Raw genomic sequence first — 26,942 nt, 5'->3', positions numbered from 1 at the left:
ACTCCCTACCAAGGGAAGCAACTCCTTACCAGAAACTAAAATATTATACATTTTTTGAATAATTTTAAATGTATATTGATGTCGCCTTTTTTTTCAAATGATATGTTTGCAACTGGTATATCATAACTTCAATTAGATATATACAGTGTATTTTGATGTCAGGATTTATTAGATATTTTTGTACTAATATCTTTTGGATTGTCATGTTAATATTACATGACTCAGTGCTAATTTATGTAGCAGATGAATTAATGTATCCTTAGTTTAAATTGCAGTCTGCCTCAACTGTAACCATAGTGACAACCTATCATAGGTATTTGTAAAATTGGGTTCCCATGAGGTATTTACTGAGCATGTGGATATTTGTAAACAGGTTTATAAATGCTAGATGTTACAGACTAACCAGTGGTTTGTTGTAAGGAAACAGGTTTAAGTGCCAAGCAAAACAGGTTTATGTCAACGGGTCAGCTGACGAAAAAACCATTGATGTAAATAAACAGGTTTTGTTGCTGCTGAATGATGTATTGATGTTTAAAATATGTAAATACCACACCATCTTAATGTATTGGATGAAGTGGATGTCTGAGAATTTAGGTAGAATGTAGACCAATAATCATTTGTATTTAGAGAGTGTTTATTTGGATACAAATTGATGTTTTTTTACAGGCAATTATCCAACTTAAAGTGCATAACTGTTTCGGAAATGTATCATATTAACAATCAGATGTATATACAAGTATATTTCATAGAGGAATATAAAAGGTTTTGATATGATAAAATATTTGGAAATAAATTTCAATTAATAGGATAAAATAAAATATTAGGAAGAAAACTTTTGGGGTCTTCACTCATTCAGGAAACAGATTGTTAAAATGACATGATGATATCTGTTTTCTTAAACAAGGAAAATGAAATTGGTCTCCCTTCAAGGTTGATTTGGATAATTACTGATACACTTGAAGTTCATCATGTTCCTGTGTGTATATATAAATATTTCTAACATCTTTTGATCTGTTAATAAAGCATTAGATAGATTCCTGTTTGTAGGAAGGTGTGTCAACTGATAATTAATGTCTACACAATAGAGTCGACAATATGGTATCACCAGGTACAAATTTTGTGTACCAAGGGAAATAACTCATGTCTCCTTATTCAAAACATCTCAAGTGTACCTTTTTACAAAGTGAATAAAAAGGGAAAAGAGCTACTGCTAAAATCAGGTTTCCAAACAGAATACACTGTTTGGAAAACTGACAACAGGAGTTGTTCCTTTACTGTTTTGCTTGTTTACAATTTTTATTTCTTTACAGTTTTGACAAGAGCTCTGTATACTATTCAGAGTCCTCCTGGAACCTATTTCATGAACCACAACACACATGAACTTTGCAGTCTGTTGGTTCTCAGAGCATCTCTCTACCTAGAGTTTATTCTTGTGTGGTTTTTTATTAAATAGTTAATTTTGCACATCTTTTTATGGAGAAATATTGTGTTGTGTAAAAATGAATAATGAAAAGTCTCACAGTGTAGATAAAATTTTACCCAACATATTTTACTTTATCTGAAAAAGATACATTGATATGGAATACTTTTGAAATGTCAGATGTGTTTTTCTACCTTTGTCTTATTAATCTGTAAACAGTGAGGCATAATCTTATCCAAACTTACAATTTTAATTTGTAGAAGTGATGAAAATTCATTAGCCCATATTGGGACCACAATGATGACAACTCTGAATAAACGACCTTCCATGTGGTTAAAGGGAAACCCTGAAAAACTTAACTTTGTAAAGCAACCTCAAGTAAAACACATGTCAATTTTAATAACTTAATGTTTTGAAGTTTTGATATATTGTGATCACTATTTGTATAATAAAATGTTGGATATTTAAGAAAAAGAAATTTTAAAGAGATTGTGACAAAATAAGAAAAATGAATTGAAATCTGTCAGTATTAGGTGTTTAAGTGGTGAAAGAGTTGACAGCATCAAGATGTTACTGACTACTGATAATAATGCTGACTTTTGTTATGTGCTTTTCAGGAACTTGGCTGATGTCACAAACGACAATGTACTCAATGTGGATGAGTTTGTGTTGGCGATGCACCTCACACATGGGATCTTACGTGGGAGGAAAATACCAAAAGTCCTTCCGCATAACCTCAAACCCAAGTCTTCTACCTCGGTACAACTTCCCAACATGTCTGACAGGGAGAAGGAGGCATATATCAAGGTGTTTCAGAGTCTTGATACCAGTCGAAAGGGATATTTTGAAGGTCAGTGAGACTTGAAAATATTGCGTTAATTGAGGGTGGGGTTGTAAGTCTATTTCATGAACTATTTCCTTGCAGGCTAACAATTTTTTCTACAATCATTGTTTGCAACATCTTAAAGTAGTGCTAATCCCACAGAGGCTGAAATTGGTACTTAAAAGGGCACACAAATATTAAAGTCTACAGCCTAAAATGTCAAGGAATGTTGCATGGATAGAGGATTAAATTAGAACCAAACTTTGATGGCATGACTTTTGAATAAGAAGAGACAGAATCTATATTTTTAAAAGACTGAGCCTTAAAATGGCCTAGGGATATGGCTAAATGGGAACACTCAGTGCAAAATCTTCATAAAATATAAGCGGGATTTGAAAAATTTATGGGCTCTCCTAGGTTATATCATTCTTGTAAAATCTGTTTTTATGTAATGATAATACCAAGAATCTGTTCTCTGTACAGGTACTGAAGCACGTGAGGCTCTCCAGTCTTCTGAGTTATCCCCGGAACAGTTGGTTGATGTGTGGGATCTATCCGACCTCAATAAAGACGGCTGCCTAGATACGGGGGAGTGGACAGTTGCTTGCCAACTTGTGCGACTACACAAACAAGGTTTGTATTGGATTCTTATAATACATGACTAATTCATGACAAGTCAAAAGTATAAGAAATGTAATCTTTAAGGTTTAAGCAAGATCATCCAGTATAAGATAAATGGGATGCCTTTATCTAAACCATAAAACTAGTCTCTGGTACCTAATCATGGTCACATATCACTGTCTGTGTCTACCACCTGTCTATAACTACCACCTGTCTATAACTACCACCTATCTATAACTGTTACCTCTCTATAACTTTTTACATGTCTATAACTACCACCGGCCTATAACTGTTACCTGTCTATAACTTTTACCTGTCTATAACTACCACCTGTCTATAACTACCACCTGTCTATAACTATTACCTGTCTATAACTACCACCTGTCTATAACTACCACCTGTCTATAACTGTTACCTGTCTATAACTACCACCTGTCTATAACTATTACCTGTCTATAACTGTTACCTGTCTATAACTACCACCTGTCTATAACTACCACCTGTCTATAACTATTACCTGTCTATAACTACCACCTATCTATAACTGTTACCTGTCTATAACTACCACCTGTCTATAACTATTACCTGTCTATAACTTTTACCTGTCTATAACTACCAACGGTCTATAACTACCACCTGTCTATAACTATTACCTCTCTATAACATTTACCTGTCTATAACTACCACCGGTCTATAACTGTTACCTGTCTATAACTATTACCTGTCTATAACTACCACCTGTCTGTAACTTTTACCTGTCTATAACTACCACCGGTCTATAACTGTTACCTGTCTATAACTATTACCTGTCTATAACTACCACCGGTCTATAACTGTTACCTGTCTATAACTATTACCTGTCTATAACTACCACCGGTCTATAACTGTTACCTGTCTATAACTATTACCTGTCTATAACTACCACCCATCTATAACTGTTACCTGTCTATAACTACCACCTGTCTATAACTATTACCTGTCTATAACTACTACCTGTCTGTAACTTTTACCTGTCTAAACTACCACCAGTATAAACTACTACCTTTCTTAACTACTACCTGTCTATAACGGTAACTTGTTTACAACTCTCCCCTGTATTTTTCTACCACCTGTCCGTTATTATCACCTGTCTATAGCTACCCCCTGTCTGCAATTACCACCTGTCTATATCTCCCACCAGTGTCTGTAAATTGTTACTTTATATAACTATGTTATGTCTATACCTAGCACTTTGACCTCTCAAGAATTTTATTGTATTTTCAAGTAACTCCTGACCTACCTACCTTGGTTCTGTATGAGACATTATAAGAACATAATATATCTGGTCAAGTAGCACATGGTATTTAACCACTTGTATATTTTACATGATGTCATTTTAGAGTCTTAACTGTTTTATCTGGACATTTTTATTTCTGTATTTTATGACATGATACCTGTCAAAGATTATATTACAGATTCCTTTTTAGCTCAGCAGGTCAAAAGCAAATTCTTGAAAATCTGTCTTCTGTAGGAATTTTAGGGTTCTCTACCAATTATGTCTGAAGCATCCTTGGGTGAAAGGGAATCAGTTTTGCATATACAGTAGTCTAATTACACACAGGCTTAAGATGTGGGGTCCGATAAGGAAAATGGTGCAAATTATTTCAAATTCATCTATTCTTGTAGGAATGCCAATTTCCTCTGTAGCATCTTTTGATGGCGGGAAATCAGTTTTGTATCAATGATGGGTCTCAGCCCCATGGGTGGGATGGATAGGGGAAAACTTGCAAATATCTAGAATCCTTTTCCAAAATGGAATGAGTGATACTGACCTCTGGGCATCTTGTTGAAGAAGACTTTTGAAATTAATTTCTTGCAACTGCTTCTCTGGTGATTATAAAATTTCAGGAACTTCTATCAAAATTTGAGATGAAACTTTGACTTATCGTAATTCGCATATTGCTTGTAAGATCTAAAACCTCATTTATCTAGAAGCAGGATAATAAGTGAATAAGTATTTCATTTTGGGCTGCTATTTTTCATAGATCAAAACTTGAACTGAAAATGGAAGGACAACTGTCAAATTATAGAAATGGTCAGTAAAATTAGAGATAAAGATTGTCAGATGAGACAGTGTGTCAGTAAAATCAGAGATAAAGATTGTCAGATGAGACAGTGTGTCAGTAAAATCAGGGATAAAGATTGTCAGATGAGACAGTGTGTCAGTAAAATCAGGGATAAAGATTGTCAGATGAGACAGTGTGTCAGTAAAATCAGAGATAAAGATTGTCAGATGAGACAGTGTGTCAGTAAAATCAGAGATAAAGATTGTCAGATGAGACAGTGTGTCAGTAAAATCAGAGATAAAGATTGTCAGATAAGACAGTGTGACTGTAAAATCTAGGATATAGATTGTCTGATGAGACAGTGTGTCAATGATGCTATGAAGAAGTTTGATGAGCTCATTTAAAGGTAATGAATGAAATCTTCAGTTATATGATCCGGCTTTTGATAAGTAAATAGTGAATAGCAGATTTTAACATGTGAATGAGTCGTTTGTTTCAGTACAAGTGTAACTGTGTATATGAATAGTAGAATTTGTAATCTCACTATGTTTATATAGACTCTATAGGGAATTCTGTGTAATTTGGAGATGGACCAACAAGACTGTCTATTGATATTGAACTATTGATTTATTGATTTAAAACTTTATCTGTCATTTTTCCATTTAGATAAGAGTTTTGAATCCCTCATTTGTTTACCTAAAGCACTGCTAATATTTGTGCTGATCTTTGACCTGGATTTAACATGTATCTGTAGTATAAAGTAGAAATAGACAGACTCTTTACCTATTTGTTAATATGTTTGTGATCCAGTTGTGTTCCTGTAAGAAGGGAAGAAGTGGTTGGACTCTTCAGAAGTTGGGTAGTGTTTAAATGCTCTCCCAAAAGGGAGAGCATATAGATACTGCTTTGTTCTTTTGTCTGTTTATCTATCTGTCTGTCCATCCATCATAGTTTTGATTAGAGCATATCACAAAAACTGTAAGAGGTATCAGCTTGAAAGTTTGTAGGTAGATCTGGATAAGGAGAAGTTTATTGTACAAAAACCAAAACTCTCTTTTGGCATAATTTAGGAGTTATCGCCCTTTGCTCTTTCTCGTACTTAAATTTTGTCAAAAGTAGCCATTATGGAGTTTTTTAAATTGTTTATTTAGGGAGCAACTGCCATCAATTGTTTCTACCAATTCTCTTGTTGTGATTGAGTTTAGTGACTGTGAGTAGAGAGGAAGTGGATGGACCTTCAAGAAGTTGATGTTTTGATACCAAGTTTATCCTACAATAAGCTCTGGGGATAATACTTACGCTCCCACACTTAGTAGGGAGACAGGTTTACAATAAGTAAATGATGTAAAAATTGTGTTCCTGCATTACTGCAACATTTGATCAGCCATGGGGTTATTCCTGGGTATATACTGTATTGACTATAAGGTATCAGGGAACTGCTCTGTCTGTGCATTCCAATTCATCTTGTATCTTTACCTTCATATCACAGGAGATATTGTTGATTCTTGTTGTGATTAAGTATTGATTTTTTTATGACAGAAACAAACTTCAGATTATGATTACCTGTAATTTACTCAATGGTTTTATTTGGTTAGAGTTATCTCCCTTATTATTTCTGTCCATTACAGAATTAGTAGAGAGTTAATGTTATACAGCTCCATCTGTTTTCTAGTGAACCTTTCCAAAGTTACTTTGTTTTAAATTTGGAACTAATCTCCTTTGAAAAAGAGTTTAAACAGTTCAGTATTTTTATTTCCAATATATCGTACTTAGTTAAGTAGTTCTTCTAGCTATCAGTTTCATCAAGAGTAAGCTGAATGCTCCTGAAAAACACACAATACTGCTGATAGCCATATAGTTAAATTTTAATAATTATTGCATGAGTTGATCTGTCTTTTGTTTTAAGCTGGGTTTTGTACTTTTTTCAGATTAAATATACCACTTACACTTGTATGACTATAAGATATTTGTCAATAATAACACTGACATAACAGCCACTTCAATGTTACTTGCAACATCAAGGGCCAAACGCTTTCTCTGTTAACAGAAAATACTTTTAACATTTATCTACACATCCTAAGGCATTGTTTGTTGTTGGAATATCTATGGAAAAAAGAGTAGAGCTTGGTGTACAGTTGAGTTTTAATTACATCATGATTTACAGGAATTATGTATATTTCTATCCTTTAATGTATAGGCTTTCAACATAATATTGTATCAAGCATATTTCTGATGTGGTGATTAAGAAAATCTAGTGAAAATGCAGAAAAATAAAAAAAAAAAACACCACGTATACATCAATGAGAGGCTGATGAGCTGAGTGAAGTAAAGATGTTCCAGTGTGGTCACTTTACGACACCTTGTATCGATCGCAGATTTACCAAGGATATTTTATGTGTTTCTGCAATCTAATATTCAGGTCATATCAGATTTCGTACCACATAAGGAACATGGTTGTCCATATTTAAGGAGTGTGCTACTATATTGTATTAATATCTAGACTGGACAATCAGGTAAGAAAACTCTGGTATTGTGTGTAACTGTCAGGTCGGGAGGTCGTAAATTCCATGTTTGGTATGTTACTCTGTTTTATCGATAACAGGGCATTGTACTATAGAATCATAAATAGATTCATATTTATTCATATTTGTAGATTTGGATTATTATTTTTTTTATCTTTGTTGATGAAGATTCTGGTAAAGACAAAAAAATACATTAGTTTCTTAGAAATGTGTTTATAACACAAACTCATATTGTTATTTTTTTAAAATGTTTTTGATACAGATTTGATTAATTGATAATTGGTCTTCAAAGAAAAGAAATATTTTTTGTAAAACATGGTCGTAAACATGGATTGAGTCAGGGGCTTACTGCTGTGTAATGTTAATTAATTGAACAATGTTTAAGACAAGATGAGTACTACGTTTAGTATTGATGACTTGTATTGGATTGTATCACCCAAACCAGTTATTGATGGTACAAACAAACTTATACACCTCCATATTGATTCACCACGGCACCAATAATCAACAAGCCCTTCATAAAGTGGTATCGGAACTCAGTCTGATAGAGACTGCAAACATCCACATATTGATCTATTACATGTTGCTATGTTGAGTATTTTTCTATATGTCATTAAGAATGGAATTAATTAAGCAGTTTTTTAAACTAGGTTTTCTGGTAATTGTGACAGAGAAATGATGTTGGTATTATGATAATGTGTTTGTATATTCAGTGCCCTGAAGAAGGTCAGTTACCTGGTATTTAATGATATATATTCTATTGTTTCATTACTTATGCTAAAATCATTTAAGCAATCTTTGTATCCTTTCAATAAATAATAATATGAACAATAGTTTGCCTGATATTGTTATGGGATAAAACAGCCTAAAAAATTATCAAACACCCTAACGAACCAGTTGTTTTCCTGTAGAAACGCTTGCTATGTTTTACTACTTTGAACCCTGTTCGATTGACAGTGTAAAGATAAAATATAGTTCAGGAGATGTTAAATTTTTCTTTGGTGGACTCTAGAGCTTAATTTTGTCAATTGGTAGTTTTAGTGGCTAATCTAGGAGATCTGGCTTTTAAACAGTGTGGGACATGTCATTCTGTAGTATATATACTACATGAAGTGGTGTCAATATTATATATGTGAGGGACACGTTGGTTTGGAAAGTTTTCATATCTACCTGAGGTAGTAACATAAGGTTAATTGAAAAATGAACCTGTAAACTGTGTAAAGGAAATAATCAATTTTAAATATCAGTGTTTTTTGTTGGTAGGTAAAAGGCCTTACTTACTATATGTCATATGTAATGAATTTATTGACATTTTCATTAATATAATTCACACTAGATTAATTGATGGCTCATTCCAAAAGGATTAAAAATGACAGAGAAGTCGGTAATGTTAGCAATTTTAAGCAGTTTTATTTTTGTTTCAGGTTACAAACTAGAGGGTAGCATCAATGCTTTCACCTACTTACCAGACCGAATATCTCCTAACTCCCTTCAAGCCAGAAAACAAAGGTGAGATTTCAAGAATTTTTTTTTAAGTTTATTCAATTTCAAAACAAGTTTTAGTCTAGACACTTAAGTATCTGAGTATTGATCAGTATTTGAAAACTTTCCCATGGGGGTTCCATTTCACAATAATGATGAAATGAACAGCAGTTCACTTCATCCTTATGGTATTTTGCCCCAAGCTCATTTCACCATGCTTCACGATACTATGCTTAAACTTACTGAAATCTTTGTCCTCTGCTGTTTGATCGCTAGATTCAGTTGCTGTGTTCAGCCTCTGAGTGCAATTCCACTTCATTTATGAGTTTCATTCCTTAGGTGTAGATTTGTTTTTTATATAGACAATTCTTATTTCTATTTAAGGATGTATGCTACCTTACAAACCATATCAGTGTTGTTGAACTAATAGATTTTCAAGATTGAAAGTTCTTTCTTGATTGAAAGCATAGGATTGTTCAATACTTTATTTGGTGGAACAATGCCATATAGCAAAGATATCCATTTGGCCAAACTTTATTTAAAACTGAGTCAGAAATTTTGAAAAAACTATATGTGAATGTGTATATCTTAAAATGATTGGAGGACTTTCTTGCTAAAACACAAAGAAATTTAAAAGGGGGTGTAATATTTCTGAACTTTTCTTTGAAGTTCTCATACAATGAATGCGATTAGTTTTCAGCTTTTGTTAAAAAACTAAAAAGTTTTGAATGGTCACAATCAGGGCTGAAGTAGTAGTTCGACACTCAAAGATTTGATGTTTAAAGTTCAGACAAAATATAAAGTTCTTGTTGAAATTGGCACTGTCATTGACACCATAGTGTGGAGTACCTTTGCTGTAGCTGCTGTTGCAGGTCATTGTTATTGCGATGTATGCCCTATCAGTGGTAAGTATCCGAGTGTATAACTTATATTTCTCAGCAGGTCAGTTACTTACCGTAGAGTAGACAAGAAAACCACTTAACACAGGACCAATACTTAGAGATAATGTCTGTTGATCTAAGTGTCCTTCACTGAGTGATATTGTTTATTGACTGCCAGGTCAGATTTTGAACTGTAATTTGAATTGGATTTTAGCTTTCAGGGATGGTAATATTGTCCTGTATCTGTTAAGATGTGTTCCATTTAATCCATATGTAGTATATATAGATCATCAAAACAATTCTATTTCATGTCAAATCTTTTATATTTGAAATTTTGTAAATTATTAATAAAAAAAATCTGTTAAAATTTTAGATTTTAAAGTTCAAATTAAATTGGTGAATCGAATGTTCTGTTAATTTCTGTGGTTGCAACTAGAATGATTTTGCAGAAATGAATTCAATAACTTCAAACACATAGCATACCCAGAAAAGGGTAGTTCATGTCAACACAGCCTCATGACTGAGAGGTAGATTCATTATCAGTATTCAAACAAGTTTGGTATCAGAACTTATACAGGATCAATGACAATATTGTCCATGACTGAGCGAAAAATTTTGGGTATGGAATGTGAGGAGAATAACACAAGTTTATCAAGAGTGAAGCAGATCAGGATATTCCTGATAATGGTAAGGGTATACTTCTGTAATAACAAGTGCCCTTGTGTTGTAATATGGGTACTTGGAGAGACAATGTGTTGGTCCAAGATTTGTATAATGTGGTGTTGTTGTGCCACTGTTACTGATAAGTTTGGTCTCCTCACTCTTTTTTGGCTCCACTCAGCAGACATCTTCAGATTAAATCTCTCTTTTCTGTTTCAGAGTGAATGAATATGATAGCTACAAGCAGAGACTTATGTCTATTAAGGTAAGTCATGCAATTTTCCAGATAATATTTTTCTCAACATGCTTAATTGATATTTCGTATCATTAAGAAATGTTGTCATCAATTAATCGCTTATATCCTTCAAGTAAGACTAAAAAAAGCTATAACTGAACTCTTTGATCATCTCTTCATACGCAAAGGGACATAACTCCAATAAATCAAAATTTAAATGTCTTTAATGATAAGATTATGGTTGATTAGTAAGAATTTTATGAACTGAGTCAAAAGGCTACTGTATCTACTATAAATGATCAATCTCTGATCAGCCATTAATTGTTACAATGCATTTATTACACTAGATAAGTAAATAACTAGAAATGAATGTTCCTGTTTAGAAGTTCCGTACTTTCTGTTTATAGATAAATCCACTTTACCATGCTCTTATTGAATGTTATACTTCATATGTTTCTGTATAATTTTGATTTCTGGTAGAATGATATGTAATTGTCTTGGAGTTTGTATATGAGTTACTCCCCCTGTATATATGTCATTAGGAGTTTGTATATGAATTACTCCCCTTGTATATATGTCATTAGGAGATTGTATATGAGTTACTCCCCTTGTATATTTGTTATTATTACATTATAAGGGGACAGGGAGTAACAGCTCATATATTGTGATCTCATAGTTATTCATCAAAATTGCTAATGGCATTAAACAAGCACTGAGAGCTTATTAGAAAATTACTAAAAATGTTGTTTAGATATTGGATAAACTTGTAGCTGATCATTCAGAGCAATCTTTTCTTTTGTCTCCGGATCCTAATGACAGGAAGCTGTCTTTAATGTTTTGATTAATAGTATACTATTTGAACAATAAGTATATATTAATAGGTAGATATATATGCATTGTGTCAGTCATTGACTAAGAATACAAGAAAAAAGTGTCAGTTAGATTTTTGTACTTATGTTACTGCCCTACTCACAGTTCAATGTTGGTATTGTAACATTCATGAATATTCATCAGACTTTCAACACTTGTGAAGTTTATGTAAACTTTCTAGTTGTGGAGGTGCAAATATGTTGGAATTCTTCAAATGTCAATTAGAAAGGAATAAAAAGGTTGCATCATGACTGAAATGCAATTCTATATGCCACTGGAAATAAATTGAATTGTCACTCGTCCAAAATGTAACTGATGCGAGAAACAAATTGATATGTGTTAGTAAAGAGTTTCAGTTTCAAGCCAATTTTAGTGTCATTGGAAATAAAGTCAGTTGTCATTAGGAACAAACTCATTTGTCACCGGAAACAGTTTTATATGTCATATGGAACAACTCACATCTAACTGGAAACAAGCTCATGGAACTTTGTATGAGGTCATAAATCACAAGAAACATGCTCACTGTAGTGAACAGAAACAAACTTCTATGTCACATGGAACAAGCTCATGTATGTCAGTGGAAGCAAATTCAGTTGTTTCTGACAAGCTAGTATGACACTTGAAATCAGCTCATTTTCCAGTAAAACCAACTTGTATGCCAAAAGAATTAAGCTCTTGTATGCCAATGCACACAAATTCATATTTGTCACCACCCACAAACTCACAACATGCTCACTTTGAAATTGTCACCAGAGACAGACTCTTGTCTTAATACATGTGTAAGATTATATCTAATAGGTTAATAAAAAGAAACTCAGATGTCTCTAGAAACCAACTTAGGTGATTTTACTACTGCTACCTTCACTTATTTGTTACTTTAACCTTTTCTTATCTAATAATAGTATGTTTCCTATGTATATTGCATATTTTATAATGTTATCCAAACACCTGTAACTAATCCAGTGATTTAGGATAAGCTTGACTTAGATTAACTAGCAAGTGGACAGAGATTAATTGTTTAAGGCCTGTGGTCTTCCACCCATATTTTTTCATCTTTTACCCTCTAATCCTTTTATGGACTCTTCATTCATTTCATATGGATCATTTCATTATAGGCAATAGGTCAGACAAGTTTGCTTCAGAATAAAGAAGATTAAGAAGCATTATGAATATGCTAATAAACCAAATAACTATTTAATGGCACAATTGACTTTACATATAAAGCCGTAAAATGACCACAAAAACAGGATTAATGGTTCCTAGATCAGAGAGCCATACTCAGACGTCTACAGATTGTTCTCTCTCAATATTGTGTGTAGTACAATTTTCACAGCACCTGTTTCAGGAGGGGATATTAAGATTTTAGGAACCATGTTCATATTTGAAGGAAGTTTTTGAAATTAATTGGGATGGTTCATAATTAATTGTAAGTGTTGGTTAAATATATGGTTAAACATGTTTATTTACAGATTTTTGTTCAATTTCATTCCATGTATCAAGATCCTTTTCGTCAGGACCATTTTTTCTTTAGAGTGACCATGTGACAATATCTGGAATGAAAATCATTATCCTGTGTCAAAATATTGGTCAATATGTTATTGAAAGGAAGTATTGTAAATTGAATAATCAACTTTCTACATGAATAAGTTATAGTTAATACTAGTGGGATTGTAGCAGATAAAGTATGGACACTTCATGCCAATATTTACTGACTTTCATGTGATATTTTTTTCTATAAATTGACAGGATTGAACAATTGTCCTTGTTAATATTGCTCTCTGTTCATTTATAATAAGTCCCTGTATGCATTTTAAGGTGATTTGTAATCATTTTCTCCCTTGACCCTATCAGTCAGTAATATCTGACAATTTGTTGTACAGTATGTGGCAGTTAATTTCTAGGTCTAAATTATCATTAACTATTATTATAGAATTCTCTTGGAAAGCAAATGAATGTCTCACTAAGGTAGCATACAGCCTTAAGTCATTGTTATGATATTTAAGAAATTCATTGGTTCACTGTTGTATACATTCATAGACCATCTGTCAATATGTTGGTACAATGTTGTTTAAACCTTTGCTAGCTGGTCTGAGTAAACTTGTACATACATTTTATCACACAAATACAAAACCATTGTATTTGATCTCCTGTACGGAACTGAACCCAAATGGATACTTGATTGTTGTCAGCGAGGTCCAACATACCTCCTGCATCAATCCTGATTTATATACTTATGTCTACACAGTGTATACACCTGTGTGTCTATTTCAGTATTTATCTGGTGAATTCTGAAAGTCAACAACGTGTTTGCTGACCATCAGGAATTTGGTTCACTTAATTGCCTACTGAGTGTGATATTTTATGATCTACTTTGTCGAAGTAGTGTTCTATTGCCTCTTAAGTTTGGTCCTTTCGATTACATCAACCAAGGACACATACTTGTAAAACTATTATTCCACAAAAAACAATTACAAAAGAGAAAATATGGAATTTTCAATTCTATGATCTATAATATTGGTTTTCAGGGGAAAAGGTCCAATTCTGTTAAAAGTTTAATGAAATCTGAGAAAAGTTCATAGATTTCAATTTTCAGTTTACTTTTTCAATTTTCAAAGGAAAAAACTGTAGTTTTTAACATTATTTTCACAAGTTTATATAAATGGAACTTATTTTGAAATTAGTTCATCTGTTTGATTTTTGGAATAATCAATTATTTCTATTTAATAGGAAAAGCGAAAGGCACAAGCAGTTCAAGAAAGCAGACGACTCACCTTGTTGAAAGATAAAATTTCCCTTGAAAAGGATTTGGTAAGTTTGTACAAGATCAAAAAGTACACATGAAAAGGGGCGTATTCAAATACAGTTATATCGTTAAGTGATTGAAACAAATAATTTTGTACATGTCGTAAAGATTATTTTTAATGCATTAAAGTATTTTTTCATGAGTTATAAGGAAATAGTGAAATGTTGTGAGATACTTGTTTGTTGGTATTAGTTACTGAAAACCCAAGTAAGGAGATCTTAATATAGATTGAATGTTATATAAGTAGTTACTAAGTATTATACATACCTGGACATTCAGTTTCTACCTGATGTATTTTTAGAACAAAGTTTCAGATTTGAAATGAGCTTTTACTAGTGAAGTGCCACCTGTTGCTGTTGCAGATGAATTTCTGATTTCTTGTTGTAATACCCCTACTTCCTACAGTATGTTTTTGATATGATTGATACATCAGATTCACAATTTCTTGGCCATTCTTTGCCTAGTATGCTGCCTTGACCAGACTTGGAAGGAGCCCAGTTAGTGAAGACAGACACAGTCGACTGACTGAAACTGATACCCAGGAAATAGAAAAACTAGAGGAGATTATAGTCAGGTAAGTGATAAGTGTAATGGAAAAAAAAGATGTGTGATTTATCTTCATCTTTGTCCAAAATTTAAATTTTATCTTCATTTCATTTGAAATATGTTGAAAGGGAGAATTGAGGAAAAGATCTTAAGAATATGGAGTAATATCTTTAATAATGTGAAACTTGTTTGAATAAAAAATCACACAAAGACTTAGATTTATATTTTTACAAAGAAGTTTAAAGTCCTTTTCAGTCAGCATTGAACAGATTTGACCTTCAACTGGTTTTGTTTTAGATTGTTATCTGTGCATTGTTCATCCTGGGACTGATTAAATTAATAATATGGCTGACAGGTAGCCATCTTGTATTGGACAGACAAATTTTGTTGTCACTATTTCTTTAGAAGTTTTGGATTGAATTTTCTGAAATTTCATAGGTAGGTTCCCCCTAGTCCCTACTTGTGCATTGTGTATTATGGGACTGATTAGAATAATAAATGACTGTAGTACTACACTAAGGTGGGTGCCAAGATCCCTGTGGGATCTCTTGTTGTAGACAGTGATCGTTATAACCTTACTTGTACATTGTGTTTGTTTTAATATTACATTGTGACTATTTTCATTTCAGACTGAAGAAGGAGCACGAAAAGATTCGACAAGACACTGTGAAGGTGATTTTAGGAGAGCAAAAGCTGCAGGGAGAGAATACTATCATAAAGGAAGAGACCAGTGAACTCAATAAAGTAAGGACTTTCTACTTCTCCACAGACCATATCTTATATAGGGTAACATGTCATGTATATACTCCACAGACCATGTCTTATATAGGGTAACATGTCCTGTATATACTCCACAGACCATGTCTTATATAGGGTAACATGTCCTGTATATACTCCACAGACCATATCTGATATAGGGTAACATGTCCTGTATATACTCCACAGACCATATCTGATATAGGGTAACATGTCCTGTATATACTCCACAGACCATATCTTATATAGGGTAACATGTCCTGTATATACTCCACAGACCATATCTTATATAGGGTAACATGTCCTGTATATACTCCACAGACTGTCTTATATAGGGTAACTGTCCTGTATATAGGTATATAGGGAAACATGTCCTGTATATACTCCACAGACCATGTCTTATATAGGGTAACATGTCCTCTATATACTCCACAGACCATATCTTATATAGGGTAACATGTCCTGTATATACTCCACAAACCATATCTTAGATAGGGAAACATGTCCTGTATATACTCCACAAACCATATCTTATATAGGGTAACATGTCCTGTATATACTCCACAGACCATGTCTTATATAGGGAAACATGTCCTGTATATACTCCACAGACCATGTCTTATATAGGGAAAACATGTCCTGTATATACTCCACAGACCATGTCTTATATAGGGTAACATGTCCTGTATATACTCCACAAACCATATCTTATATAGGGTAACATGTCCTGTATATACTCCACAAACCATATCTTATATAGGGTAACATGTCCTCTGTATACTCCACAGACTATATCTTATATAGGGTAACATGTCCTGTATATACTCCACAGACCATATATAGGGTAACATGTCCTATATATACTCCACAGACCATGTCTTATATAGGGTAACATGTCCTCTATATACTCCACAGACCATATCTTATATAGGGTAACATGTCCTGTATATACTCCACCCACAGACTATGTCTTATATAGGGTACTATACATGTCTTATATAGGGTAACATGTATATATACTCCATGTCCTGTATATACAGACCATGTCTTATATAGGGAAACATGTCCTTTATATACTCCACAGACCATATCTTATATAGGGTAACATGTCCTGTATATACTCCACAAACCATATCTTATATAGGGTAACATGTCCTCTATATACTCCACAGACCATATCTTATATAGGGAAACATGTCCTGTATATACTCCACAGACTATATCTGATATAGGGTAACATGTCCTGTATATACTCCACAGACCATATCTTAGATAGGGAAACATGTCCTGTATATACTCCACAAACCATATCTTATATAGGGTAACATGTCCTGTATATACTCCACAGACCATGTCTTATATAGGGTAACATGTCCTATATATACTCCACAGACCATATCTTATATAGGGTAACATGTCCTCTATATACTCCACAGACCATGTCTGATATAGGGTAACATGTCCTGTATATACTCCACCGACCATGTCTTATATAGGGTAACATGTCCTGTATATACTCCACAGACCATGTCTTATATAGGGTAACATGTCCTGTATATACTCCACAGACTATATCTTATATAGGGTAACATGTCCTGTATATACTCCACAGACCATATCTTATATAGGGTAACATGTCCTATATATACTCCACAGACCATATCTTATATAGGGAAACACGTCTTTTATATACTCCACAGACCATGTCTTATATAGGGAAACATGTCCTTTATATACTCCACAGACCATATCTTATCATGTCCTGTATATACTCCACAAACCATATCTTAGGGAAACATGTCCTGTATATACATGTAACATGTCCTGTATATACTCCACAGACCATGTCTTATATAGGGAAACATGTCCTGTATATACTCCACAGACCATGTCTTATATAGGGTAACATGTCCTCTATATACTCCACAGACCATATCTTATATAGGGTAACATGTCCTGTATATACTCCACAGACCATGTCTTATATAGGGTAACATGTCCTCTATATACTCCACAGACCATATCTTATATAGGGTAACATGTCCTGTATATACTCCACAGACCATGTCTTATATAGGGTAACATGTCCTGTATATACTCCACAGACCATGTCTTATATAGGGTAACATTCCTTTATATACTCCACAGGGGTAACATGTCCTGTATATACTCCACAGACCATATCTTATATAGGGTAACATGTCCTGTATATACTCCACAGACCATATCTTAAAGGGTAACATGTCCTGTATATACTCCACAGACTATATCTTATATAGGGTAATATGTCCTGTATATACTCCACAGACCATATCTTATATAGGGTAACATGTCCTGTATATACTCCACAGACCATATCTTATATAGGGTAACATGTCCTGTATATACTCCACAGACCATATCTTATATAGGGTAACATGTCCTATATATACTCCACAGACCATATCTTATATAGGGTAACATGTCCTGTATATACTCCTTACATGTCTTTTATATACTCCACAGACCATATATACTCCACAGACCATATCTTATATAGGGTATATACATGTCCTGTATATACTCCACAGACCATATCTTATATAGGGTAACATGTCCTGTATATACTCCACAGACCATATCTTATATAGGGTAACATGTCCTGTATATACTCCACAGACTATATCTTATATAGGGTAACATGTCCTGTATATACTCCACAGACTATATCTTATATAGGGTAACATGTCCTCTACATACTCCACAGACCATATCTTATATAGGGTAACACATCTTTTATATACTCCTTATACATACTATATGACGCATTAAGGGACCTTTATCACTACCCACTTCTTCACAAACCATATCTTAGATAGGGAAACACATGTCTCCTATATACTCTTGTTTTTTACTCCACATACAAATTTTTGGAAATTTTTTTAAGTTCCTAGTCAACTACCAGTGTAATAGTCTTTTCCTCATCCATCCTAATCATGTACTTTGTCCTTACTGTATCTATTTTCTTCCATGTTTCATAACCTTCAATGTTCATCTCCTCTACGTCTTTCTCCTATCTTTTATAACCATCCCTTACCAAACACTAATCCAGCCCAAGTGACATCTCTTCCAAGAGGTCTTTCATGATGATATTGATGGTTAATTCAAATATTTTATCAGCTGGAGTTTTAAGTAATAATTGGATGTTTCATTTCTTTTTTTTCAGTATTAATTTTCATTTGCTTTGAAGTAATGATTGTATGTTTCATTTGTTTTGTGTTTAGTTATAAAGATTTCAGACAGGGATCATACATGTGTGAACTTACATTGTTCCTGCCCCTTAGGTATTCTTAAAATTGACCCCTTTGAAACAAAGTTGTTTGTACAAGATGTGTGGTAATCTTGTTAATGTCGATGTCAACTTTCCTGCAAAAATTGTGTGTAAAATATCACAAAATGTATGTAAATAATAGTCAAACAGGAGATGCACCGGACTTTGGTTTATTATGATAAAAATGAAAATGAAAATTTTTCTGTTATAAATAATGCACAGAAAAATCACCAATGCTAGTTTCCATGGTAACATGTAATGAGAAATTATCTGATTTCTACAACAAGGTATATATACTTGTGTCGTATTTAGTAGAACATTGATAAGATAACCATGGTTACAATTTTTTTGTTATTATTTTTAGCGATTATCATCTCTACACAGTAAAGCTACTAAAGATCCCGACCCTTTCCACCAACTTTACGAACAAAGAAGAGGTAAGTGTTGTTCTTAATTCTTTGTCTTTCTACTACAGCTGTCATTTGTCACTCCTTTCATTTTAGACTTGATGCACTATTTGTGTAGTTTCATATATCTGTGTTCATTACAGTTTGGTACCATACAGCTAGACAGTATGTAATGTGTATTATGCATAATGTATAAGGAATGCCTATCACAAATTGCCAGATCCAAAAATCAGAGTGAATATTTCTTGTGTATCAGTAACAGTTGATACAATTTTCCAAAGTCTTAATATTTGTATGTTTGAAGAGCAAAGCAAAGAACAAATATATTTGTGATTAAATAAGATAATGTTTGCTAATGATAGTTTTTAGGTCATGCTCAAGCTGATATCCAATGATTTGAAGAGATGTCTCCATTTGATTCCATACAGTCAAATTCAAATTGTTTGGAAAAAAAGAAAGAAATGTAGTGGAAAGCAAATCATCATGTCATGAAAAATATTGCATGATTAACATTGATGGAGATGTATTTGTTTTTCACATTGAAATTAAGATAAAATTCAGTATTCTTTGTCTAATGGTGAGATGTCTAATGGTGAGATAGAAGTTTGGCATCAAAGACCTAGGCATACTTTCTCAACCACTATGATTACAGATCAATGTAAATTAATAGTATAAAAAAAAATTTATGTAGAAATACTGATATTTTATAACAGTTGTATTAAGCTTGAGCAAAAGCTTATTATATACTTGTCACAATTCTCAATGAATCAATTAGAATTGAAAGATAATCATGGCAAATGGTCAACTTTTGTGTTTAAAACCTCAAAAATTCAATGAAGTATTGTTTCTATTCTTCAGAGGAGAGAAAGAAAAGTAATTTATCAGAGGGTGAAGAGCCAGAAGTACACTATCCATTTAAAACAAGTCCATTTGACAAGGACGCCATAGATAGAATTCCAGTAACGGGTGCAAGTTTGTTTTTAAATTCTCACGCCACAGACAATAACAATAAAAAATATTCAAAAGAAAACGAGGAAATCCTCACAAGCCTACACAGTTTTGGAGAAAAGTTCATGGAAATGTGGAGTAGTGGTCAGTCTGGGGTATCTTTGGATCGACGGGGAAGCTGTTCCGTGATGGAAGAGGATGATGATACTGTGTTCATGACAATCAAAGGTGCTTATTCTTCTCCTCTATCTTATCTTCTTGTCGCCTTTAGTTCAGCTCTGTTGAAAAATTTATTTCTTATTATCATGAAATCCTTTCTTCCTTGCATTTTAGGAGCCCTTAACTGGTTTTGTGAAAGAGAGAAGTTTTCTGATCCAAAACTGTAATCACAAAATGAACAACATTATATGTCTATATCATGTAAGAAAAATTCATGTGATGAAAATGTGCATAGTACAAGGGGCATAACTCAAGTAGTGCTATCACTATTATAACCATGGCTGTTGCATTATATCAAAAACTCACTGGTCCAGAACTGTAGTGATATGGTATGGTTCTTTATTTCTGTATAGTTACTCGATAGTCAGTTTATATCTGTGAGGTTACATCCTATTGTAACCTGTATTGTTTTGTCCACCTGTCATTATTGTTATTTTTAAATGTCAGTGTTAACAATTAATATGTCTTTCCAATATGATCTTTCAATCCACATACTATATTTTTTAGAAATGAAGTAATCTTTGAATTATGCATAAGTTTTTAGCTTACCTGGCCAGAAGGGCCAAACAAGCTATAGGGATACTGTGACTTCCTTCGTCTGTTGCCTTCTCCTCCTGTAGGAATGATTGAATTTTGCCCAACTTTGGTCTAAAGCATCTTTGGGTGAGGGGAAATCAATTTATATATATGGTGGATCTCAGCCTACTAGGGATGGAGGGATGGGGCCCTATAGGGTAAATAGAGCAAATTCTCTAACATCCTACTCCTTCTGTAGGAATGATTGGATTTTCCCCAAATTTGGTGTGAATCATGTTTTGGTGAAGGGGAATCAGTGTTGTATAAATGGTGGATCTGGATCCCCTAGGGCAGGAGGGGAGGTGCTCAATAGGGGAAACATGTTTGAAAACAATTTATTTCCCCATCCCATGTATAGTATTACTGAGCTTCAAGAGATAGAAACAATCATGATGTAAGAATTGGCCCTGGGGTGTTGCCCCATCCCTCTGGGTGAGATCTTTGAAATAGTTGAAATCCCCACCCCATAACCATGTATATATAGAAGTTATAGGCATCAAGAGATAAACACCATTATCAACATAAAACATCATAGGTAGATCATAGCAAGGAGAAGTGCAGTGCACAAGAAAAATCACTCTCTTTTGCATAATTTAGGAGTTATTGCCTTTTGTTATTTTTCATACTTGAATTTTGTCCCAATCAGGGAGCATAACCCATCTCTGACCGTCCTTGTTTTTTATTACTAGGTGATGATGATGATGACCGGGTGTGGTCAAGTGTGGGCTGGGTTAATGAACAAGAGGTTAGGCCAGAAGACAGTGAACTTGTTGACCTTCACAAGAAACTGGTTGATCTGAAGGAAGAGATGAAGAAACTCAATAAGGAAACTGGTGGCAAGCTTGTATTTGTAAGTAATATTGTTGTCTTTAAATAAGCAGGTGCATGACTGAGGAACCATATGAATATCTGACAGCTACTGTATACTAGGAAAGTTTTGCTTTCTTTTAACTTTCGCTATCTTTGTCCTAAAAGAAGAGGAAGAATTTAACAATAAGTGTAAGTTTCACTGTAAAACACGAAATATAGAATTCTGTTTTATAGGGCTAATTTTACATAATGCAAAGAATTTTTTTCCACCAGATGGCGATAGTTTCCAGGTATACAGTAATGGTTAGGTGTTTTTCCAATTCTCACATTATAGTTGCAAATCAAACTATTTACTCAGATTTAGCTAAATATTGAAAACACCTCTTTTTCTATCTGTCCTACCTCAACATCTCCAGCTCTGTTGGCCAGTTCCACTCAAACTTCATGCTTTTTCACTAATTGTTCTTACTAGGATTGCTCTTCAGGTTGAAGGTCTAAGGTATATAGGTCACTGTTGTTATAAATAGAAAATTGTTTTTTCACATCATATAAGTCTTAATTCTTTTTCAGTAGAAGTGTTTGTTCAAGTGAGAGTGCGACTAATAAGTCATATTTTGATCCCATAGTGTTTTTGTTTGTTTAGGCTGGAAATGAAAGCACTAACACTATGCACTGATTCATGTGCTGTTTGCTATTCAACACTGAATCACATCAGTATATCTATGTACATAATTTGTCATATTTGTCTAAAACCAACCAGAGTGTTTAATATATGTTGGAAAAACTTGCTTCGCAATTGTTGTAAAATAAATAAAGTTTATTAACCAACAGATACGTTATGGTCCTATTGTAACACAAATTTTGTCACGCTCAATAAAGTATCACCGTCATAAAGGAGCAGAATATTGTCTATTTGTCACATTACGCTTGGAGTGATTTGTTCAACTTACAATAAGGTCTTTGTAAGTTGTTCTGGTGTGTATGTACAACAGTGTTAAAGATATCTGATAAATACCATTACCAGTATGTGACATAAGTAATGCTTGTTAATGTTAAGTAAACAAAGAACCTGTTGAATTTTTCAAGCCTGAAGTTTGTGTTTTACAATTGCTAATATTTGTTTCCAACTTATCTCCCCAAAGAAAACACTTCTTCACACCTATCTGACAAGAAGAATCTTATGTTTTGTTGATTTTACTCAGAAAATTTGACTTCAAACAGTATTGCCAACCTCTCAGAGTGAAATATCTGGTCATGACAAGCTAGAAGAAAAAGCAACCTGCGACTGTTTAGCATATAAAGAAACGATAAAAAAACACTTTGCCTTAATCTGCTTTACCTGGTTCTAATCAAATTTAAAAATAATCATTAACTATCTTGTCAAAAAGCTCTGAAACTTATGACAAATAATTATGGGTACTTCTTGTCTTGATATGTCGATTACCTGCTAACTTTACATAGGCTGCTGTTTTTCTCACAAAAACATGTGTAGCAACCATTTTATATGCTAGATGTTGACCCACAGTTTGATATATATTCCCCTAGTATAATAAAGACATTAACGAGATAAATTTTGATTTCCATAATATTTTATTTATGATTACTGGGTGAGCCAATCACAGTAGACCTGGGAAAATCTGCTGAGTTGGCAATAAGTTGTTTAATTAAGGGTTTATACTAGCTGCCAGGTATACCTGTGATCTGTGTTAGAGTTAGCTCCCTTACAAAACCAAATTTACATTGCCATAGTATAAACATTAGAGAGCTACTCATTGTTGATTTGATTTGATTGAGATGTTGCTGACTTGTTTCACTTTTATCATTCCTGTTAATGGAATGTGTTGTTTCAGTGAAGATGTAAACATCAGTTTGATTGAGTTGCATTTTTTTTAATGTCTCTTAGTCATGTTTGTTTAATTGGGTCCTACTGATACAGTGACATTGCTGTTTAGATAAAAAAAACTTTTCTAGCTATATTACTTTTTAATATTTTGTATCTAAATCGAAATTTCAATTGCAAAGCTACAAATCTAGAGTAATTTTTCTCCTACGTCGATGTTTTCCAGTGACTAGTTCAGTCCTGACTTACTTCTAACTCTATTCTACATGATGCTTGATGGAATTTAGGTGTAAGTCATACTGAATACATTTGTGACTCACAGACTTAAAATACTATTTATAACAGCTTACTTCATTACTTCTGCTAAAGCCAGCTCTGCTGTGTATCACAACTATTTAATTTTTCCTTAATTGTGTCTCACCCTTTGTATTGGTTTGTACTTGAGATATTATAGATGTCTCTAGTGTTTTGTTCCTGTCTCGTGCCAGTAACCTAATGACCCTTTATTTCGACTGCTGTTAAATCTTAGGACAAAAGTTGTACAAGGAACTTGCAGACCAGATTTAACATAATAATGATATGTAAGTGCTTGCTGGCAGGAATCCAGCAAATTCAATGCTTTGTCAACTTTATTTAGTTTTTGAAAAATCATCATAGTTGTTTTCAGCAATCATTTGATAAATGATAGTTAAGATGTATTCAATAGAAATTATATCATCAGTTTTTGTTAAAAGGATGAAAAATTGTCCAGAAATAGGTGTAAATAATTGAGAGCCCCATTATCATGCCAGATATGTTAAGCTAAGAAAATGTTTGTACATGAACTTGGAAGATTGTACAGACAACATTTTTTCTATCCAATATTTGAACGGGGTAACATATATGCTTCCAGCATGCTTCAATAAAAATTCCATTCCAAATGTTGGCGGATACGTAGTTTGAGATTAGGAAACAATACCTTTTGTGCCGTCGTCACATTACAAATAAGAAAGGGTTTAAAGAATGGAATTACAGGGATTTTAACGCTAAATAGCGACTTGTATTGTGTTGGTTAAGCCAGAATATTTTATGAAAAGAATCAATCAGTATGTTGTGGGGCTTCACATTTTCACCTCTACCTAGCCATTGTGATAAGTGTACAGGATAGGTAACGCTGCCACGTTCAGAAGATTCCTGATAATCAGAAATCACAGGTATGTGAGATTATTTCACTCCTACAAATCTGCACACTTCTTCCATCATTGTTTTGAGAAAAGGACCAAATAGTTTCCATTTTTTCTGGTATCCCATTGGAAGGAAAAAACATTTCTAAAATTATAAGTGTGAACTATGATTGGGAGAGTTTCCAAAGAATGCCAGATTTCTCCATAATGACAAGAGCTTTGCTCATCAGTCTGTTTCTGAGGAATAGTTTGGTATTTGTTAATTCTGTGGGGGGAAAAAATCTGAAAAAAATGAAGTGCATGTATTCCTAGAACAGTGTTTTATAGTACATAGTAAAACCAGTTTGACTACATGATAGATCTACTGTGAGGTTATCTGTTTGGATAGCAAATTTTAGAATTTCTGTGTTAGCGCTATGATTTTACCTTAGGTCAAATATAGTATTCAGTGAAAACCAGACTAAACCTTTACTTCCAATCAGATTTGAAAGCTTTATGCTGCAGTTCAAAGTAAATGATGTTGGTTTTATAAAGTTATCAAAATATACAGGATCACTTCATATATATCATAGAAGTTACTTGGTCTTGATTGTGTGGCATGTAGCTTGTGGAACGATTTATGTAAGAATAAACAACTCCATGCTGGCCTGTACCATATGTAAACAATAGTGTATATACCAGGTCACGTAATCTATTCCTCTCTTATGATACTGTAATACTGAGATACTTGAACCAAATATGGCACAATACCAGGAGCCATAGTTGTCTCCCCTTGTGAGCCTTTCCACACTGTTTCCTACACAATGGCCCTGCACTGATTGGACTGTATCAAACATTCTATAGCTTGGTGACACAGTCCACAAAACTTGTTTAATTGAGCATTCATGAATTGAGCACGCAGTAAATGTTGTAAGCTAGGAGATAATTATCTTGGTATAGTATGTTTCATTTCATAGTTTGTTTTCTATAAATAAAAATGTATGCTGTCATTCTAAATTTTATCATATGTTGTAATCTACACCTACATCATGTAAGAAATTAGAGTGTGTCATGTAACATGTTCATTTCTCAGTCTGAATGGCTTAACTCTTTAGATAGATACATAATCAAAACCATTAAAAGCTTTGTTGGGTCAACTTACATGGGAATAAACCATTTAACTTAAAACATCTTTCTTTATCATTTATTTCTTTGCATAAAATGTGTGTGTGATTTTTTTTTTTTTGATATTTCATTTCTTGTTTTCTTTAGCTGAGATTCATAACGTATTGATGCATTGTTGACTGATGGGTTAAAACCAAAGCTATGACAGAAATTTTAATCACTGTCAACATACATTAACATTTCATTCCTTCACATCACATGTTAAATATAATAAACAGATATTCAATTTCTTTTTGAAGTCGTTTAATGTCACTAAAAATCTGGTTTTTTTTAACGGAAGAAGGTTCTGCTTTCAATAAATTTGTGTTAGATTTTCAGATGAACTCTGTTTACTAAGGAATATCTGGTGTCCTAGCTTTTCTGTGATAGATATTTTTTAGAACCAGTTGCATTGCAAAGTTTGGTTTACAAATCTTGACAATAATCATTACTTGTGAAAACAACAATATATTTCTTGATCTGTCATTAATTGAATCATAGGAGGGAGTAAGGAAAGTAGTTCTGCACTAGCTCAGGTTCAAACTAGCAACCTGTTGCTCCTAGGTCAAACACCCTAGGGCTTGACTAAAGGGAAATTCTGAGCGCTGCAAGGGTTTTGGGTATATTCTTTTACATTGGAAAGAAATGCTACCATTTGTTAAGTTAGCAGATCCTCAGCTGAAATAACAGGCTGAAATACTGACCTTTAAGCTTTATCAAAGACTATTACATATGTAACAGGAGTGGAATACCCAGCCAGATGGGAGTTTGAACCTGGAACCCTCTGAGCTCTAGACAGGTGTGAATAGAACTACCTGATCAAGTACAATCAATCCAGTCCAGTTCCAATACATTCCTCCCT

At 33.5% G+C, this 26,942-nt stretch overlaps 1 protein-coding gene across 1 annotated transcript in view; it reads left to right on the top strand.

The window, feature by feature from the left end:
- LOC132561569 (titin-like) overlaps window positions 1-26,942 on the top strand; it is a 130,975-nt gene that overhangs the window by 44,548 nt on the left and 59,485 nt on the right. The window contains exons 4-13 of the mRNA XM_060226259.1: window positions 2,038-2,270; window positions 2,727-2,876; window positions 8,856-8,940; window positions 10,674-10,719; window positions 14,287-14,390; window positions 14,856-14,936; window positions 15,538-15,652; window positions 19,339-19,411; window positions 20,240-20,557; window positions 21,814-21,974. Of these exons, the coding sequence (XP_060082242.1) occupies window positions 2,038-2,270; window positions 2,727-2,876; window positions 8,856-8,940; window positions 10,674-10,719; window positions 14,287-14,390; window positions 14,856-14,936; window positions 15,538-15,652; window positions 19,339-19,411; window positions 20,240-20,557; window positions 21,814-21,974 (1,366 nt within the window). The remainder of the gene's footprint in view (window positions 1-2,037; window positions 2,271-2,726; window positions 2,877-8,855; window positions 8,941-10,673; window positions 10,720-14,286; window positions 14,391-14,855; window positions 14,937-15,537; window positions 15,653-19,338; window positions 19,412-20,239; window positions 20,558-21,813; window positions 21,975-26,942) is intronic.

The sequence above is a fragment of the Ylistrum balloti genome, unplaced genomic scaffold (assembly GCF_031769215.1).
Source record: "Ylistrum balloti isolate Yb309-2 unplaced genomic scaffold, AGI_CSIRO_Ybal_v1 Utg369668, whole genome shotgun sequence".
NCBI lineage: Eukaryota > Metazoa > Mollusca > Bivalvia > Pectinida > Pectinidae > Ylistrum > Ylistrum balloti.
This window is presented reverse-complemented; position numbering and strand designations above follow the sequence as displayed.